The sequence below is a fragment of the Phalaenopsis equestris genome, unplaced genomic scaffold, assembly GCF_001263595.1.
Source record: "Phalaenopsis equestris unplaced genomic scaffold, ASM126359v1 Scaffold001064, whole genome shotgun sequence".
NCBI classification, from domain to species: Eukaryota; Viridiplantae; Streptophyta; class Magnoliopsida; order Asparagales; family Orchidaceae; genus Phalaenopsis; species Phalaenopsis equestris.
Window position 1 is genome coordinate 39,658 of NW_018165503.1, and position 22,308 is coordinate 61,965.

At 34.5% G+C, this 22,308-nt stretch overlaps 1 protein-coding gene across 1 annotated transcript in view; it reads right to left on the reverse strand.

Moving 5' to 3' along the window:
• Positions 1 to 377: 377 nt before the first annotated feature.
• Positions 378 to 22,308, reverse strand: part of LOC110032943 (isocitrate dehydrogenase [NAD] regulatory subunit 1, mitochondrial-like) — a 33,742-nt gene continuing 11,811 nt past the window's right edge. Inside the window, 4 exon segments of the mRNA XM_020736736.1 lie at positions 378 to 833; positions 1,073 to 1,151; positions 11,326 to 11,403; positions 11,406 to 11,567. Of these exon segments, the coding sequence (XP_020592395.1) occupies positions 559 to 833; positions 1,073 to 1,151; positions 11,326 to 11,403; positions 11,406 to 11,567 (594 nt within the window). The 3' untranslated portion in view covers positions 378 to 558.

The following is a 22,308-nucleotide window of genomic DNA, read 5'->3' on the forward strand; positions in this document are numbered from 1 at the left end:
TGCGTTAACTTCATTAGACATTTATAAAATATGAGCCAACAAGTCATGGTGCGTTTGGACAGCTTTTGTTTATCCAGATAAGCAGCTTATCCTGAAACGCGGCCCGCGGATGACCCGAAGGGTCCGACCTGCGGCTTGCATTTAGTGTAAAAACCAAACCACATTTTCGGATAAGCTGCCGAAACGTGTTTTCCAAATGGTAACGGCCCTCAATTACACGAGTGACGTCAAATTTCTAGGACTTAATAAATGAGGCCCACCAATTTCAACTTCCAATTATATTTACATATATTCTTTAATATTGTCATAAAACTGGGCACTAGAAAAGAGAAGCAACCAACTGATTATTAGGTGAAAACTTTGTTGTTTATATTCCAAAAAAAATATATCATTCTCATTTTCCCGAGAACTTACAACTCAAATCAATTCTGATCCGCAATTCAATTATTGTAAACAGAAGGACAAAATGTAAAAGGTTCTGGAAATGTATCTACTCTTTGGTATACATTAGAAATAGATATATATAGATATATAGATATTAAGCAATATTGTAAAGGATCAATCTAATTGTGATATGACTGCGTCAACAACCTCCTGGGTGGTGCTTTGGCCACCGAGATCTTTAGTTTTGTATTTACCTTCTTCGATCACTCGCTTAACAGCCATCTCGAGTCGATCGGCAAACGAAGGGAACTGGAGATGTCTTAACATCATGGCAGATGAGAGAAGAAGTGCCACAGGATTGGCCTTCTTTTGTTCCACCAATTTCGCATTTCCTACATTGCCGGCCGATGCGCCTTGCTCGAAAATTGCATGGTCTTGCCCAACATTACCTGAAACAAAATGATCTTAACTTTAAAAAAAAAATACAAAAGGATTGTTTGTCTTTTAAAAAGCAGTAATAGGAAATGGCATGTAGTGTAGAGAAGTCATCATTGGAGGAACCAACATATCGATTGAATCAGGACAGTGAAAAATATTAAATTTCTGATAATTAGCTGGAGAAGTAAAATTGAATTTCTGGAAGAAAATTGCAAAGAATGGCGAGACGTTCGGTAATTGGACATAGTACCTCCAGGCATTACACCAGTTCCTCCAGCAATACCTGCAGCAGTATTCGCCACAAGATTGCCATACAAATTTGGTGTCACCTGCAGAATAGAACAGATATAAGGAAAACATCAAAGTAAAGCAAACTTTCAGTGCTTTATTGAACAAATTCAAGCAAACATGAAGAAAAAACATATTATGGAAGTATAGAAAGTGGGTCAAAACAAGACCAATATTTGGAAACTTTGATGTGCATTTCAAAATCAACAATTCTTGAAAAATTAAAATATGTGAGTATTAAATTTTATTTGAGATTTACTGGGTTTTGGTTACTATATTTAACTTTAGGTCGCTATGCATACGTGCCCATAATGTTATCGATCTTGAAAAGTCTAAATTGTATTTGAATCTCTGTTCGGCTCTCCTATTATAATACCGCCAAAAAAACGTCTCTAAAGATTCAGCCAATTGGCACTAAAGTGTTCTGGAAGACGATGCCTACTTGTACATCTGTGAAGCTTGCTTTTCTGTTCATATTTTCATTATATCTTACCTCTTTTTCTACATTTTTTTATTATTGAGTTCAAAGTGCAATTGTGTTTAATAAGATTTGGTACAATTTGGGTTCAAGTCGAATGCATGAATTTAAAGTGCGACTTTATTGATCCTTAATTTTTAGACATATATTTCTATCAGAACACCACATACCCGTTGTTGTAATTTATTTTTATCATAGTTGAATAAAAGCTTGTTGTTGTTGTTGTTGCTGCTGTTGTTGTTCTTGAAAGTCATAAAATATGGATTAATATTTGACCAAATTATAAAAAAGTAATAAAATATGGATTAATATTTGACCAAATTATAAAAAGGAGCTTGACAAGTAATTATTTAGTTACAAGAGCTTACGAAAAAACTTAACTGATGCAAAAAGGCCTTTTTAAAGAACGTTTTCTCCAAAAAAACAATATTTTTTTTTTATTAAAAGCCAATTTCTATAATTATTCTCATAATTAAAATTTTCAATTTATATAAATTCAAAATAAAATAAAAAAGGCACATATGAAATTCAACTTATGCATAGAGTTCTAATTGGGATGAGTATGCGTTGAATTGGACTAATTGAACTTGTCTTAACCATATTATAAGTTGTTCATGTTTTGCTCTTGCTCAAGACAAGCTTTGACATATATGTTCATGTTTGTGTTTTTTACTTTAATTTTTAGAAATTTCAATTATTTTCTACTTAATTTGTTCAAATTAATTTAAAAAGTACTTAAAACAAGTTATAAAAAAAAAATTGAATCAGTGCCTACTTTTATAGAAAATTATTGACAAATGATATAAACAACTAAAAAAATATAACTATTCTACATTAGTTAATTAATAAGGTAAAATAAAAGATGCAAGTACGGTTTTGAGGAATCAAATAATATAATTAAATAATTCTAAATTATTATAGATATCATATTGTATATTTATTAAAAACATAATTAAATAAATTATAGTAAATCAATTTTTTATTAAACAATATATCATATATAATATCAACTATCATCTAGCACACTATTGAGTACTTAAAACATTATTTGTTTAAGAAATGATGTACATGACTCATATCATAAACTAACATAAGACAAGTAACTTATTAATCGCTCCATATCAAAATAAATAGTTATCATATATGATATATTCTTTAAATAAAATTTGATTATCTATAACCTATTAAATTATATATTTAATAATAATATATTATGATATAATAACAATTTAGGATTATTTATTTATATTATTCGATTGCAAAAAAGCACACTTGCAACTCATATATTACCTTATTACTTAATTGATGTAAAATAATTACATAGAGATTAAAAATTTATTCAACTGTTTATTTGTTTAGTGGTGCAAAATCATTCTTTAATAATTTTAAATAAAAATTAGGTATTTGTTAAAATATTGAAGTTTTTATTAACTCGTTCAAGTACTTATTTAATTCATATGAAAAAATAAAGTACAAAATAATTGTGATTTCCAACAAAAAAAAAGAAACTCCAATATGAACATATATGTCAAAGCTCGACTCGAGTAAGAGCCAAACTAGAAGAACTTGCAATATGGCTAAGAGAAGTCCGATTCACCATATACTTGCTCGATTAAACCTCTACATGTAATTTAAACTTCACACGTAACTACATATTTACTGCATCAATTTTATTACCTTTTAATTTATTTAAAATTTAATTAATAATTATGAAAAGAATAGAAAATTATAGAAAATGGCCCTTTTAAGGCATTTTCTTCAAAAAAATATTTTCAAAAAAATGCCTTTAAAAAGCATTTTTGCTCCAATGTAATTTTTTTTAAGCTTCTACTAAAAAAATAATTATTTGAGAGGCTCCTTTTATTTATTGGCCTTAATATTTTGGCACACTATAAATACTGCTTGTTGCTGCATAATTTTCCTTCTTATGTAAGATATATATTAAAATTTCTAGACCATAAGAAATCTTATAAATTAAACTTGACCTAAAATAAGATGATTTTTGCAATGATAAATAAGAACATTTGCAAGATAAATCATTTTTTTCTGAGATGTAAGAAAATAAAGTTTCCAATACCATAACATTTATTAGTGGAACCATCCAGTATTTATCGTTATGAAGCATGTAAGGTTATGTTTTGGATCTTAGTATTCTAAATGAAAGGAAATGGAAAAAGAGACATGTAAAGCTTAAATCAATGATTGCAGATTCATAATCAACACATAAAGTGATGGGGTTTCCGTTTGTTTCCTTCACTTTCCTTCAATCCAAACAAAAGCCTAGTGTTAATCTTCTTGTAGGTTATGGGAGGGAAAAAAAAAAGAATGACATTTTACAATTTTTTTCCCTTCTCATTTCATTCCACTTTCTAAAATTATTAGCTTTGGTATCTATTTTTAAAGTTATTTTATTTCACATTGGTATTGCGTTAAAATGCATCTGACGTCAGAAAAATAAATCCACCTTCAAATAAACTTCACCATCTTTAACAAGTGCCCCAATTTATCCTATTTGTACCTCATGCATCTGCGCAGTTACAGCATCCTAGTATTGCATCAAAATGCATTTGGTGACAAATATACAAAGATTCCCATTTCAAATCAGTCACATTTTGACAGGCATCTTGATCAAGCTAGTAGTGTAGTATGCACTTTTGAAAATTTACTGCTATGATGATTTGTACATTCAAAAAATCAAAGCATTTGTCATTTCTAAAACATGGAACATTTATAATCCATTAAGTATATATTCAATAACTAATATTACTACTGAAATGCATTTTAAAAATTTTTCTTTTCCTTCCAGCGACTAGACAGCAGACCTATCAACTGCGCTAGCCCAGTCATAATAAGATTGAGCCCAAACTAAAGAGTTGGGCTTGCCCGACCTAACTTAGGTATAACTAAATATAAAATTTATCAATAGTTATTAGGGATTACTCGGGCTATAAAAAGTTTAAGCTTGTGCCAATCTCTTATGCAGTAGAGCAGTCGCAAAAATCCCAAATTTCTTCCATTGTTGTTCACACTTGGGGAAATCCAAGTTTTTTATTTTTCTACTCCATTTCTTCCATCCCGTCTGGTTTAATCGATGTCAAGAACTCTTGAATTTTTGTCCCGTCCAATTTCTTGAACTTGTTCCAGTCAAACCGCATTTCTCCGCAACTTACTCCCAAAATAAAAATATATTCCTCAAATTTTAGGATCTGTTCATGGTGTCAAAGAAACCCTATACCAACACGCTTCAAAGGCTAGATTGTTTCCTTAGATTTGAGACTCTTTTGTGAGTGAGCCTAAATCGGATCCATAGTGTTGCATAGGAGACTGCTTTTGAAATACATCTAGGTGATAGTGGATGAGCTTTACAATTTTTTGATTTTTTTTTATTTTCCGAATCAATAATTGCAAAATGCAAAAACCTGTGTGGTGGGCTGATCATCAGTTCCTTTAGCCAGGTAACGTATATTAACAGGCTTCAAAAACCTAAATATGTACGAAAATTTTATTTCCAAAGATGCAATTGAGTGACTCAAATACCAAAATGTGTCATTAATTATTTTGCTATACAAAAATAATCTTTGCACTATCAAAACCAATATTTGTAATGTACCTTAAATATTTGAGTGTAAATTACTTCAAATATCAAAACTTCCAATGATGAAAGACAAGCTAATTTTGTTTGATTGACTTTTAATTGTGATATGATCCAGAGTCAAATTCAAACAGCGACGGGACTGCAATAAAAAGGTAGAACGGCGGCTGCTCTTACAAAAAACTAAAGAAACAAGCAAGATACACTGATGATCTACTATTCGAGATGTAGATCGTCTCTCAACAAACCCTAAATGTCGCTATGAAAACCACCAGAAGAGAAGGAAAATTGCAGCAAAAATAAAACATAAATAAACCCTAGTTATTAGCCATAATAAAACCCTACCAAACCTTCAAACATTCCCCCCAAAACCCCTTCAATTTCTCCCATTGAATAAGTGATTACAGCCCTCATGGGCTCATCCCGTTCACTGGATGCAGCGATCGATACTCCTCGCCGAGTCTCCCCTCCATGCTGAGCCGCTCAGTTTCTGAGCAACTGAGGCTGGTCGGTCGGTTGGTTCTCGACCGGTCTTGCCTAGACCGATTAGGTCCCCTCTCAATGAAGAACATTGTCCTCAAGGTACAAAAATGGAAGCTTCCTATGGATCACCTCATAAGAAGCTCACATTGTTTCATACTTTGGCAGACCCTTCCACTTAATAAGTACCTCCTTTGATCCCCACCGCTTCTCGGCGCACCCCTTCAACCTCTAAGTGTTCTAGCGTCACCTCCAGGTCCTCTGTCATCATCGAGGGTAGTGACGACAAGGGTGTACAATCCCCGATCGCACATCTCAGCTATGAAACTTTGAAGATTGGATGTAGGGCTCCGATGCTTTACGTCACCTCATAGGGTCCAAAATATAGTGGTGATTGTTTCTCGCTCCTCTGCTTAGCCAATGTCTTCTGCCTGTAGGGCCCTCAGCTTAAGTAAACAATATCCCTCGGTTCGAACTATAACCCTCGCCTATGCCCATATATGATCCTCTTCATGATTTATTGAGCTCTTAGTAGATGCCCCTCAAGCTCCGCCAATATTCTATCCATCTCCAAGTACCGCTCAACAAAAGACACCGACAACATAGTATTATGCTCATAATGTATCAGTTGGGGTGGATCCCGCTCATACAAAGATCCCACTCATACAAAAATCTTGAATGTTGTAGTTGTGTTGCAGTATGATATGAAGTATTATACCTATATTCGACCTACGCAATCAACTTTGCCCACAGCTTTGGCCTATCCGATACAAAGCAACGCATATATGTCTCCCACACTCCAGTTGACAACCTCTGTCTAGCCACCAAACTAAGGATGATATGTTGAGCTTCTCTTGAAATCTGGTCCTTGTAACTTAAATAACTCCTTCCAAAATTGGTTGAGGAACGTCTTGTCTCTGTCTAATACAATCGATTCTAGCACTCTGTGAAAATGAACCATCTCTCGTATGACCACCATAGCGACTAAAACCGCAATGCAGAGGTGTCGTAATGGAATGAAATGTGCATACTTGCTTAGGCAATCCACTACCACCAAGATCACCATAAACCCCTTTGATCATGACAACCCTTCTATGAAACCCATTGTCACTTCTTCCCAAACCTTCTCTAGTAATGCTAAGGATTTTAACAGCTCGTTTGGCGCCATGGTCAAGCCTTTTTTTCGCTGGCACACATTGCACCGTGCAATCAAGTCTTCTACGTCTTTATGCATCTCAATCCAGTAAAGCTCTGTCAACATATAGTTGTATATCTTCTGCACCACAAAATGCCCCCTGATTGCACTGTCGTGAAACTCCTGCAAAAGTCTAGGGATGTACTATGATGCCCTTGTTAACACAAACAAAACTTGGGAGAGTAGTTATTGTCCCCTCAATGATTGATTACATCCTATAACAACTCTGCCCCTATCTAAATCTGAATCTAAGTAAATCGGCATGGTTTGACACTAAGAAGGGGGACACCCTCCTTTAATTTAATGGTGTGCTCGTGCTCCCTCAGATGTCCGTAAATTGTTGTAGGAGTTGCTAACCCATTCAGGAAACTCTACCAACTCGGGATCTCAAACCTACTCAATGCTCTGCAACTCTACCAAGTAGCCCATCCCTGTTTCCGGTATCGACTTAACCATGATTTTTAGCAAGACCATAGTTTTGCATGAGTTTAGCATGTCCTCTCAGCACCACCTTCCTACCCTCCACCTGAAACTCCATCATCAGCGATTTCCAGTTCTAGTCCACCATCTCCCCAAGCTTCTATAACAACTTTATTCCTAGAATCACATATGTGCAGCCCAAGTCCAAGGGGTGGAAGTCCACCACCTCTAGATCGTGTAGTGTCAGAACCAACCACTTGTAAATTCCACGACTTTCTATCTTTCCTGTGCCCATCATGACGTTGAAGCTCCCTGTAGTCACCAACTCTAACCTTAACTGATCCATGACCTGATTTGAGAAAAATTTATGTGCGGCCTCACTATCCACCAACACCACAATTGGTTGTTCTTTAATCCGTCCCCTCACTTTCATGGTACGATTCAGAGTAAATCCCACAACTGAATTGAGGGACACCTCCACTATAGTCAAGTGTAGATGCTTCTTTTAGCTGCGTCCTGCTCTGATTCCTCAACCTCTGTCTCCTCCTCCTGAATTAAAAAGATCTGAAGGGTGTGCTCCTTGTAACGGTAGTCTGGGGCATACTTCTCATGATAGCGGTAACATAATAATTTTGTTGTTTTATCCTGCACTTCCGCATCGATGGGGCGTTTGAAATTGCCCCCAGAACAAGTGCTCGTATTCTTCTCCTTTGGCATCTCTTTCTGAAATGACACCGCCCAAGTCCTTGTTGTCGTGGATGTTAAGGCACTCTTGTAGAATGCTCTTATGTTATCGTTTTTGCTTAGTTTTCTTCACTTGGTTTTTTGCCTTCCATCATTTCCCTCAATCGACGTAGCCTCAATAGTCAAATGGCCGCTCTGATGTCGAGCTTCAGACCTTTCAGGAAGTTCCCCTCCAGTTTTGCTGCAAAAATATCCCTCAAATGCTCGGAAAAAAGCTCAAATTTCTCCCTCCATTCCAAGACCGTTCCCTCTTGAGTCAAAGCATAAATTGTTCGTATAGGTCTCCTTCCCAAAAAGCTCGAAAACACTCCAACAAACAATACTTAGGGTCTGTTTGGGGTAGCTGCAACTTATCCAGATAAGCAGCTTAGCAGCTTATCCTGATAATCATCCTGATAATCTGTTGATCGGCAACTTATCCGATAAGCTGACAGGTTGTTTGATTTTTGCATTTGAAAAACAGTTGATTCTGGATAAATGACAATTCCGCCCCTGTTCTAGATAAATAAAATTTGCATAGAAAGCGTTGAATAGGAAACAAGGCACCAACGAATCTTACGACATTTAAAAATCTATTTCAATGCCTCAAAAACATTGGATGGAAAGCTTTGAACTGTAACAAGGCACCTACAACTATTGCGGCATTGCAAAATTTATTTCAATGTTTCAAATTATTGGATGGAAAGCATTGAACCAGAAACAAAGAACAAAAACCTATTGCGGTATTTCCTAATCTATGCCCTAGAAACATTGGAGGTCGGGACAGGGTTAAAAGTTTACCTAGCTGCAGACATGAATCCTTTCGAGCATTACAGGCTGTGAGCGTTGCTCCCGCTCGATGGGATAGAGCAGAATGTTTCACTTTGCCCTAGAGATTGCAGAGGCACTCTGAGGACCTGATTAGGATATTTCGAGACGAACGAAGAGGAATGAGGAACGAAGTGGAACGAAGAGGAGGTATAGCGCGATACTTACCTTGGTCGGAGTGGTGCAAAAGGATGAGAAAGATGGGAGTTTCGGTGGTCTTTGTAACGAGCGATCCCTTTGTTGCCATCGCGGTTTTCGTCGTGGGAGAGAAGGGATCGCGAGAGATCCACGCAAGAGATCCATGCGAGAGGAGGCAGAGGAGAAGGCGAGAGGGTCAAGAGATCCGTGCGAAAGGAGATGAAAGCGAGAGTTGTCTTTCGCTTGAATGAAATGTGGATTGTGGGGTCTTACCGCGATCCGCGTTTAATGTAAAATTGCAAACGGCTTATTTAAAAATGCCCCATAAACGTCTTTTTTAAACAGTGAGTGGCGTTTTCAAAACGCCACCGCTGTGAATAAGCTCCCACAAACGCACCCTTAAACTCCTTCCACAAATGCACTAAATACATTGCCTCCATTCACTAAAACCAAACTAGGATATTTCCCTCCAAACATAATCCCGCCTCCATGAGCTTCTTTTCCTCAATTAACCAACTTGACTGCAAAGTATCGCTCCACCCAATACACCCACCCATGTGTATCTTCCCCATCAAAGATCGGCATCTTCAGTTTTCTGACCTTGGCATCTCCACCCCAACTTCATCTTCCTCCAATGTTTCCCCTGATGTGTCTAGAGTGAAACTCCCTCCTACAATCATAACCATGGCCCACACCTGATTCTCATCTTCCTCCTTTGTGCTCTTCTGCGCCCCTTGCACCACCCCCCCTCTCATTTTTGGCCCAGCCTCCTCCATCAGGAGTCTCCACTCCCCCTCCTCGCGGAGTCCTAGGAGAACGATATTAGTGGTAGATGTTATCCTCTTCATTGTCTTCTTGTTCAATCTTCTTCCCTTTTGATCTAGCCAAGGATTCCCTAATCAACCCTTGATTAAAATTTATAACTTGAGATGTTGGCATGACCTTAGATTGCATCTCAATGAGATTCTTTATCATCTCTCGCATTTCTCCTATGCTCTAAAATCCGTCCTCCATTCGGCTCTCTATGGAAGAAAATCTGTCCTCAATGGTGGCCAACCATTCTTTTATTCCCAATCTGATTTGTCTAACTTTTTCCTTTAGCAGATCCACTTTCTTTGTTACACGTCCAAGATCTTGTTGTGATACCAATTTGATACGATTCAGAGCCAAAAACAACGAACAAGCACGACAGAATTGCAATATAAATGTAGAAAAACTAAAATGGGAGTTGCTATTATAAGAATTGAAGAAAACAAGCAAGAAACAATGATGATCTACTATTCGAGAGGTAGATCGTCTCTCCACAAACCTTAGACGTCGCTAGGAATACCACCAGAAGAGAATAAAAACTGCAACCAAAACAAACCATAGGTTATTAGCCCTAATTTAACCCTCCCAAAACTGTTAAAACTTCCCCCCAAAACTCCCTTCAATTTCTCCTCCTTGAATAGGTGATTACAGCCCTTTTGGGCCCCTTCCGTTCGTTTGATACCGCGATCGGTGCTCCCATCATGCCTCCCCTCCCTCCTGAGCCGCTCGGCTCCTAGGCAACTAAGGCAGACTGATCGGTTGGTTCTCGGCCGGTCCCGCCTAGATTGATTGGGTAACCAACATAACAAATTGTTCTATTGTTAGTGGGATTGATTTATTAAGATTTAATTATGTTTATGAGGTTGCAAACAAAGGTTAAATTACTACTCACCACTAAATGTTATGAGGATTAAATCAATAATTCTTTCAAAGATGAGTATATTTTAATCTTTGATTGCAATTGTAGAATAAATCTTTTCTAGATATTTTCAACGATTGTACGTTTTCTAATGGGTGATAAGGTTCTATGAGGATTGGAAAAAAGGGGTAGACATAAGGTTGGTTAGGCAGCAGCAAGAAGACAAAATTAGGCAACCACTGTTAAATTTATCCTCAAACAGCTTAGATAAATTGATAGCTTGGCCCAGGGAATATGGATGGCATTTATCTTTGATTTTCAAGCAGTTGTATAATTATTTGATAAAAATATAGCGTTAAAAAATGTTTACTTTGAAATGGGATTTTAAACAGGACTCCAATAGAATTTTACTAGGCTAATTGTTAAGCGAATTTAAATCAACGGGCTATTAAGTAAAACCCATTTGATAGAGTCCAATAAAGCCCTAATGAGTTGGATACAATTTACAACAAGGGCACCAACACTTGCTGCAGAAAATAATCGGCACAAACTTGCACTACTCTTCCAGGTGCATTAATGCATCACAAAACTGTGAAATAAGCAGCTACTAAAGTAAGGGATGCACCATAGAAGAAACAAACGTCTCTATTGGTCGTAATAAATTGGAGTTGAGGTTGTATAAAGTGGCTTACCATTACATCAAACTGCTCAGGCTTTGAAACAAGTTGCATGCAGCAATTGTCAACAATAATCCTCATTATATTTTATCCCAGGGATATTTTGTAGCAACCTCACGGCAGGATTCTAGAAAAAGACCATCGGCAAGCTTCATGATGTTAGCTTTATGTACCGCTGTAACTTTCTTTCTGTTGTTGAGGTAGGCATACTCAAAAGCATACTTTGCAATGCGCTCTGAGCAAAACTTTGTGATTACCTGGTCAAGCCATAAAAAGCAAATAAGAATAAGGTAGACACAAGCTTGCTAAGCAATAAATGAGAAATAATGTAGTTTAAGAAAGGTGAACAAGCACTTAAAACAATGGAAGACAAATGAAATCATGTCAAAAAAAAGTTCTGCTGATGCATTCAGCTACAGAAATCATTTGGCAGATTTGGTTCAGACTCATGGTTTGACCGGGCAATAATGTGATCATGTCAAGGATGGGCTACTTTATATTTTTACTTTTGTCTTTATTTTTATTTTAAAGTTTTTAATTTTATTTTGTTTGTAATGTGACATGAAATAAAATAGGTTTGATAACTTATATATATTCTAATCTACTTTTACTATTACTAAAGATGTATATGTATGTGATTATTATAGTTGCTTGCAGGGTAGTGGTGAGCGTCCGAGGTAACGTGGGTAGTGAGGGCTGACAGAAACAATACAAGTGAATGATAGATATTATGCTGGTATGATTTTCAGCAGTTAGATCTTCATTTATACTTGCTCTATTCTTGAAAATCCAATACACTAATTCATTTAATTTCATATATGTCAGCAGTCCAAACATTCAGAGGATTTCACGAGCAACATGCAAGAAAGAAAAATAGGAGTCACCCAAATAACATCTGACTTAATAGGGCCCAAATAGATGGTTCAAGTTCCTGGGTGCCTAGACATGGTGCCCAGGTGCCAGAGACAGCACACCTGAATTTTCATAGGTTGGAAATAGAGAGCTCAAGATCTAGACACCTAATAGGTTTTTACACAGATTCCATCCCAATTTTGAAAACTGATGAAAGGCTGGTCAAATATTGAGCGGCATAATGCCAATTTTGAGCAAGCTATTTACGGAATTGAATAAGACTATAAAAGAAACAAGCATTTGCTTTTTGCGATCTTCTAAGGACTTCTTCGGAGGCACATGTAGCAGAGCATGGAGGCGACTAGGGAAAAAAAGCGAGGATGATAGCAGAGATGGAGCAGAGCGAGAGCATGAAACCCTGACTCCAATCTTATTTTTGATTGTTTGCTTATAATCATTTATTTTGTTTTCTTTTCAAGCAAAGCTGAATCCCTCCTCCAGGGATTATATGTAATCAATGTGTTTTGTTGATTTATTATTAATGATGAATTTCATATTTTTAGCTCCGTCATTACTGCATACTTTTCAATCTATTCTTCATTATTTTTAGCTGATTGGCAACCTAGAAGGTATACTGTCACAAATTTATTAAAGACAAACTTGCTAAGATCATGCCAATAAATGAGTATAAGATATCTTGGCAAATCCTAATCATAGGATCTTTGTAGAAACAAAAATGATTAAATAAAAAAAATTGGGGCTAAGGGGATGTTTTAACTGTTGTAATCCTCCCTTTTTTTCTCATTGCGGAACTGCGGCTACAGGAAAAATGTCTGGAATTGAATCACATGATGGTGAATGCACGACGGGTGCAATACTGCAGGTGAGGAACTGCAGGCTAAATGTCGGTCTCTGTGTGCAACTGGAAAGATGAACGGAAGAACAGGTGGTGGGATTGCACGGTGCTTTATGCGCTTTCTGCGCTTTCTGCACTTTCTGAGCTTGCAAAAAAGTGTGGGAGAGATGAAGCTGAGACAATTCGTGCAGGCCTAAGAAACATCGCGATTAAGTTTTTATTTTCTAATTAGCCGCAAGTGGGGCTTATGCTCCCCATAGGGCGTAAAATACATTTATGGGCTTAAAAGGCATGCGGGGGCATATGCCCCATGACGATTATGCACCCCTCATTGGGTTGGGGCGTGCCCCAATAACGGCTTTTAAAATAGAGGATGTGAGAACATCAATTATAGAGTTTACAAAGTTGATTTTGGCTGCATATGTTCCTTAATTGCAAGATACTTTTTCCTTATAGGTAGTTGTTCAATTAAGCCATCTTTATTCAAAAAGAGAACAAATTTCAAATGTTTCCAATCTTTTGCACATCTATTATCAGTAAAATTAATCCATCTAAAACGAAGAAAAAAAACAAGAGAACTTACGAAGCACTAAGCAAGCCTGTGAGGATAACGTGAATGACATCACCAGCGTAACCTTTATTTAATATCATATTTGAGCTATTCCACATTTCAAAAGCATAGCTACTGTGGCTAAGGAACAATACATGCCCAACACCTAATCGATAAATCAGCCCCTCATAAATGCAAGAAATATAGGCAACATTTAAATCTTCTTATACTTTTACACTACAAATTTCTCCCCTGTATAAGATGCCAACATCATATTTAGTTCACCAAAATATGATTTAGTCCTATTTAGTGTGTTTTTTCATAGTTCTAATTTCTTCAATTTTGTGTTGTGCTTACTGTTATACAAATTTTAAACATTTTCGTTATAGTGTGGAAGAATAATTTGTTAGATATAGAGTTCTTGAAGTCAAAACATGATTTGTTTCTCTATTTTTTTTTTCTTTTAAATTGAAGATGTTAAACAATAAATTAAGCTTTAATACTCCATCATATTTAATTCACCATTACTGATTTGTTAAACAGTAATAGATTTCCTATTATTTTAGTGCGTATACATGATTTCTTTTTTTGCATAGCTGCTCTTCATCAGAAACACCTTCTGTAATTTGGGAATTGATATAATTTCGGAGGACATTAGTTAAGATATAATGATAAATATTATGTTATTGATAGTGTGATTTTTTTATTTTTAAATGGCCAATGGTGCGCCTTATATTTTTAAAAAGATATATTTAGTGTATATTAATAAGAAAATAAAATCACTTTCATTTCTTGCTATGTTAACAACTATTTCATATCAATATCACTTATGTTTCCTTTTTTTTTTGGGGGGGGGGGGGGGGGGGAAGGGGTGCAGATTCGTGGGGGGGAAGGTGTGCAGAATAGTCCTTTAATGAAAACCTCTCCTAATTTGGGCATTGACATTGGGATAGGTCAGAGTTAGAATGAAAGGTGATCCTCCTCCTCAGCACTATTTTGGAGCCATGGATGTTTGTAACTAAGGGGTCATAATTGAAGGCGACAACGAAGCTTTATCAAACATTTTTGGAAAGCATGGAGGATAAGATTTGGCAACAACAGTTCGGTAAAGAATCGGACATTAATTTTCTTTTTGATTTTAGACAAGTTATTTTCTTTTTTGCTAATAGAGAATGAAACAAAACGGCCTATTTTTTTGCTCAGCTAGCTTTGGATAAGTCTTTTATTTGGGACGTTCACACTTGTGACACCATTTGTTTGAGGGTGGCGGTGGTCAAAGCTAACCACACTGCACCTTTTGTGTAACTTTTATAACTCTATCTTGTACTTTTGGATACATTAATGCAAAATGCACAAAACTATTGCAGTGAAATATGCTGATAAAAAAGAAGAAATTATTGAATAATTTATTGGAATTAAATATATTTCTTCAGCAAGAACAGTTGCACACAAGGCAACCGTTAAATTTGTACTAACAAAATATTCATTAAATTTATATAGGATACGATATCAAGGCTATGATGGGGCTTAAATATGCAAGACAAATTTAATGGTTTGAAAGCACTTATTTTTAATGATAATCCTTAAGCATATTATGTTCATTGTTTTGTTGATTAACTTCAATTATGTTTCTTAGCAAAAAATCATTGCAAGTAAAACATCTTTCGATTTGGCAAGTAAAATATCTTTTTTAGTACGTTTCAAAAATTCCGAATACGGTAAGAGCACTTTGTAAGAGAAGCGATACCCTTAAGATTATTCAACATGATAATATTTTTTGCATTAAAAATTCAAAGATTTAATTAATTGTTGTGATTTAAATTAAAAATTAATTTGCAACGAGCTCATGACATAAATTACAACTCAAGTATTCATATTTTAATTAGTATTATTTAAATATATGAATATATACTTGAAAAATTCGAGATAGTAAAAAAAGGATGAGTACATATTCAATAGTCAATTGAAGTTGGTGTTATAAAAGTTACAATTGAATCCGTTAACTTTGTCTTCACAATACATTTAATGCTTTAATATTTTGAAGATTACAAATAAATTGCGACAATCTATACAAAAAAAATATCACAAAAAAAATTAATTTTTAATAGCACTTTGTAAGAGAAGTGATACCCTTAAGATTATTCAACATGATAATATTTTTTGCATTAAAAATTCAAAGATTTAATTAATTGTTGTGATTTAAATTAAAAATTAATTTGCAACGAGCTCATGACATATATTACAACTCAAGTATTCATATTTTAATTAGTATTATTAAAATATATGAATATATACTTGAAGCATTCGAGATAGTAAAAAAATGATGGCTACATATTCAATAGTCAATTGAAGTTGGTGTTATAAAAGTTGCAATTGAATCTATTAACTCTGTCTTCACAATACATTTACAACAACAACAACTACAACAAAACCTTAATCCCACAACAACAACAACAACAACAAAGCTTTAATCTTCACATTACATTTAATGTTTAATATTTTGAAAATTACAAATAAATTGTGACAATCTATACATTAAAAATATCACGAAATTAAGAATACAATAAAACTAGTGTAAGAACCCAAAGAACATTTATAGATGATGATGGAGAATGAATGAGTTTCTTTATTAGATGAAGAGTCATTTTTGTAAGATTTTTAAAATTTTATTACGGATATGAATTGCACCTACAAGGGTCGTCGTCAGTCAATAAGAGGTAAATAACAAATTTTTATCATTAGCATGTTGAGTTATTTTACTGACATGAAATTTCAAGAGCTGAATATTCATCTCTCGAAAGCAAGTATTGAGCTTTTTTTTAGTGAAATGTCTAAACCTAGTGATTAAAATTGCACAATTAAACATAAGCCTCTGTGTGCAATAGCAAAAAATTCTAAGTTGAGGCATAGGCCTCACGTGATCTACGTGTTGCGTACGCCTCAGGAGCGCTTTGCCTCGACGAAGTTGAGGTGTGCGCCTCATTTTCCCATATAAACTTTAAATTAGTTATTCTATGTCGTCTCCTCTCTGTTTGGTTTGAGCACATACCTGATATCGCTTATAACCCTCCCGTCTTCTGTCTCCCTCTCGCGCTCAGATAACTTCCATTTGCATCCTGTTGCAATGATCGAAACTATCAATGTCAACGCCACCAATACCGTTGTAGCCACATGTTGTTATGGCTATAGCTTGTTGTTGCACCTACTACCACCACACCAGCACCTCCCATGCCTCCTCTTGCTACGCTCAGCATCAGTACTTATTGCATCCTCTACTATTGCCACCTACACTCCCAGCTACCCCTAGAGTTGATGCCCTCTAAGCCTGCACCTGCAATTGCCATTGTCTGTACTTTCTGGTGCCCCTAGCATTATCACAACTACCCACTATCGTTGTCACTTGATATTGTCACAATCGTCGTCGTCATTCCACCCCCTCCTCATGTAGTATTCTTTAAGTCTCATAAGGTTCAAAGGTCCTCATCCATAACTCCCAACATTATATTTTCCTTAAGAAAAAATGTATGTGTTTCAAACTTCCAATTTGTTTGAATTTTGAAACAAAAATTTATTGAAGGATTTTCAAGCTTGTGAGAAATGGTTAAGAGGCAAGGAGAAATCCACATTGGGCCATTGAAAAATAATTCGGCGTAGAGGCAAATTATACAAGCTGATAATGGAAGTAATGATAAGACATATTTCATTGAAATATAATTATTGTGACAAAACGTGTTACAAGGATGAAAGTACATCTCTTCTCCTCACATCAAAATATTGCACAGTGTGCTAAAGTGTCGGAAACAATAAAAAAAGAGATCTACTCCTGCATAAATAAGCCAACAATGTCAAAGCATCTTGCAAAGCAACAGTCTATTGATAGAGTTGATGTCAACTCTTATTACAAGAGTGAGTTCAGCTCCAATGATTCTTCACCATCTCTATAACCAGTGTCTAGCATATGAAAAAAGTGACAATTGATATTGGTCATAATGAGGGGGTAGTTACAGCTTAGAAGATGCCTCCAGAGCATGTTAGAGGGGAACATAAACGTGTCTTCATGAATATTTTCTTTATGAGAAGATTATTTCATTTAACGTGACAACCTCCCATTCTTACTTTAATAAGGTCAATTTTATTGAAGCTTATAATCAAGGCTTGAAACACCCATCATGTATGACTTGAGGACATAAATATTAAAAGAGCTGAGTAATACAAAAAAAAAATCATAGAAGAAACTATGAGAATTTTAAGTCAGTTATAGTAATAATAATATAAAAGAATGATTAATATTCTAATCAAAAATTTATATGACACTGTTTTATTGAAATCTATAAAAATATCTGATCATGCGAAGAATCCAGATTCCATTTTTGGATTGTTTAATGGAGTAATAGAAGAGATTGAAGATCATTTAATAGGCCAGACTATGACACATAATGCGAGTGCTTATAGGGTAGTTGGAAATAAATTAATGGAGAAGAGAAAGCAGCTATAATGAACACCTTTGATGATGAATTGCCCTAGCATAGACGTGTTGATACATAATGAAGGTATAATGAACACCTTGATACATACTACATAGACGTGTATTACAGAAGATAAGTGAATTGCCCTAGCATAAAAATGTCCAGATTGAAGCCAAGATTAGTAAATTCATTTACAATCATTCTTGAAAATTATCTTTGATGATGAAGTTTTTTAATAAAGAACACTTACGCCCTACTACAATAAGATGTACCGAATCATTTCCTTTTCATGTAAAAAGCTAGGCAATCATTAGAGGCAATGTTCTCAGTAAATAGCTTACTTGTACATAGGCAAAGAAAATTGAGAGAAAAGAAATCAGAAAAAACTTTTTCAATGAAATATTTTGAATAGCAACTACTGAGTCATTAGTTCAAAATTTCAGGATGAAAGATGCAGAGGAAAAATAGTTATTAATTGTATTTATAATGCAATTAATGTGGTTAAAGATTAATAGCTCATAGCCTAGTAGGGGAAGAGGTCGCTTATTGAAAGATTTAAAATATCACTGACAAAAAATTGAGATCTTCAACTCCACCATCATTTGCATGCAACTGAATATTGTCCTATCCCTTAATTTCAATATATTAAGAATAAATCTACCAATCTTGAGATCAAAGTGAGACTATATCATTAAATAGATTGATTGATTGTTGACCAAAATGAGAGAGTAACCACTAATATGTAGCATGTTCCATTTAGCAATAAGAAAGGTTTCTTTGGACTAAAGCAAAATATGTTTGTTGTAAAAAGCTAGGCAATCATTAGAGGCAATGTTCTCAGTAAATAGCTTACTTGTACATAGGCAAAGAAAATTGAGAGAAAAGAAATCAGAAAAAACTTTTTCAATGAAATATTTTGAATAGCAACTACTGAGTCATTAGTTCAAAATTTCAGGATGAAAGATGCAGAGGAAAAATAGTTATTAATTGTATTTATAATGCAATTAATGTGGTTAAAGATTAATAGCTCATAGCCTAGTAGGGGAAGAGGTCGCTTATTGAAAGATTTAAAATATCACTGACAAAAAATTGAGATCTTCAACTCCACCATCATTTGCATGCAACTGAATATTGTCCTATCCCTTAATTTCAATATATTAAGAATAAATCTACCAATCTTGAGATCAAAGTGAGACTATATCATTAAATAGATTGATTGATTGTTGACCAAAATGAGAGAGTAACCACTAATATGTAGCATGTTCCATTTAGCAATAAAAAAGGTTTCTTTGGACTAAAGCAAAATATTTGTTGCCGTACATTCTCCAAGTAAAATTTTAAATATTTACTATGTTTAAGAAATAAGAATGGAGTATCTAAACACTAAGTTTTTAATTTTTAATTGCACAATTTTTTTACAAATATAGTTGAATGATTGATCTGGTTTGGTGATGGAATTCCAAAGCTATAATATTTTGTATTACTAGAATTTACATATTCGTCATTTAGATGTGAACACAACTGGAGCACATATAATTAGTTCACACAAAAAAGAGAAACCGTGTAACGACTATAAGATGAAATATTTTGTGTATATCATGTACAACATGACATTGAATGATAGAAGTTTAAGGAAAAGAAGTATGAAGGATGATGAAGATCCTCTACTATGTGAAAATATATTTTCAAATGATGGGTGATTTTGTATATAAGGATAACGTGGTCACACCATCTGAGTTGCAGCAAGATCAAAATGTTAATTTTTTCCACCACTAGTTAACAAAAGATAAAAATATATATTTTTTAAAATTTAAGTACTTGACATTATCTTGATTGTTAATTTTTATATTGATTATCCTTTATTATTTAGTAAAGAGAAGAAAGATGACTAAGGTTGAGAAAAAATGAAGTGAGAATTTAGACTCAACTGAAGAAGAGATAGGATGTAAACTATATATTATGATGATAATTCCAATGAAAACCGCTTAAGTGATGAGAGTATTGTGGGTTTTTACTTATTTTTATTTTTTTATTTAGATCTATGAATATATTATTTGGAAAATAGAAGTAAAAAATCTTTTAAGGACTTATTTTATGTCATACTTTAATGTTTTGTGCAATTTGTCACTTGTTATTATGTTATAATGCAAATGTCTTCTTAAGTTATAATGCCTATATATATATATATATATATATACATATACATATATATATATGTATATACATATACATATATATATATATATATATATATATATGTATATATATATATATACTCATTTATTTTGATTACACAATTTTTAAATTGCGAGGCCTATCTCTCAGACTATTGCCTCAAGACTTATGTAAATTGCAAGGCCTATCTCTCAGACTATTGCCTCAAGACTTATGTCTCGCCTCGAGCATAAAACATCTCAATACCCAATTGCAAAATTTTAAATATTGACAAAACTCTAGTGATTTATTCTCTGTTTTTTAAAAGAGAAAATTTATTCATTATGCAGAGTTTTATCCCAGTAATTCTTCTATTATTAAGCTTGCGGCTCTTGAGCGTGAACTATTCATTTATATTATTGATGTGCGCAATAATATTAATTGCTGATATTTAAAAGGTCATGCTAATGTTACAAAATAGCTAGTTAAGAAGAAGGATAATGTGTTCCTCTTAGTTTAAAAACTTATTATATTGACATTAACTTTATCAGTCACCACTATTACAGTTAAAGAAATATTTTTTGCAATGAAGATTGTTAAATATCAATTGTGAAGTTGAATGGGTGCTGACTAACTTAATGGCTATGATGTGCCAATGGAGGTGGACCAGCAACCAAGTCCAAATAAAGCTTCAGAGCTTTATTTGGAGGACTTTGATCGCTTCAATTATGTACATTTCCATCATGTTTATAATATTGAGATCCTTTAAAATGTGTGTTAATTATTTGTGTTTATGTAAAGTGTATACGTATTTATGTTGAAGTCAAACATTTTGCTTTTGTGGCACCACTTGCTTATGTAGAGTCAAATTTCGCTGTGTCATGAAGTGGAAGCAAAGAGGGTCGGCCATTAAAGGTATTTTGGAGTTTATATGTAGGAGCCGACCACTCCCTCCATCTTTCTCTTGGATTAGTTGCTTGTAGTGGAAGGGTGATTAATATGTATATTTAAACTACTCTCCTCTCTGAAATGAAGTTAATGTTGCTTGTGTGTAACATTTGAAAGAAAAATTCTCCTATGGTTTGAGGCTTGGTAGCTAACCACCCAAGGGATTTGATGATCTCGTTGGAAACGTTCTGCTGAGTAGGAATTTTAGTTTTACTGCACTTCTTTCATGCAATTTTTATATTACTTGTGTTGTGGTGTTTTTCACTTTTATATTCGAAGAATGATAAATCTTGTGCTATCCCTTTGTTTTATTGTTTTAAGTGAGAATCAATAAATTTGTGTTTTACTGAAAAATTTGTCCCACATCAACCATTTGTCATAATTAATCAATCAAATCAACTCCAAAAATTACAAATTTGGTGTTATTCTTTTTGTCTCTTTCACTACTTTAAAAACATGAAAAAATATTGGTAATGTTATGTTAAAAATATTGGAGAAATATTTGCCAAAATAAAGCTCTAATTTTCTATCTTGTGTTTGCAGTTTCCACGTTTCTAAATTTTATGTCCCCAAATTCGCATCCCCAATGGTTCAAACCCAACCAAAATCATTTGATCTATACTAGAGTGTTTCTAGTATCCTCCAATTTAAATTACTAAATTCCCATACCGCCAAAATAAGATCTAGCCCATTTCTCAAACCTGGTCATCTTTGGACAGAACTGGCATATCTCCGATACACCTGTGTTCTGCATATCAAATTAATCCCAAACTAACCAAGCTTTTCAAACCAGTATTAACACGCTGCCTTGTAAATCAAGTACTTGTTTGTATGATTTCGAGTTCGTTAGAGAAATTTCGAAGTGTCTGAAGTGATACTTCCATATTTTGGACAGAATTTGGATTAAACGCTATCCCACTCATACTACCAATCAAGCACCAATACCAAAATTTGATCTCCTGACCCTTGAAGGAGATTAAGTGCACTTGATCACTTCTTAGATATCTTTATCACTACAATAGCAATCAACTCACACACGGGCCACATCATTCTTGGTGTCAAAGCATGATTTGGTTGACTAGCACTTAGCCTTGTGGAGCTTTGTGGAGTGAGAAACTTAGCAAGGCTTTTGCAACACTTAATCTTGAACACATGCTTTGAGGTAATCTTTG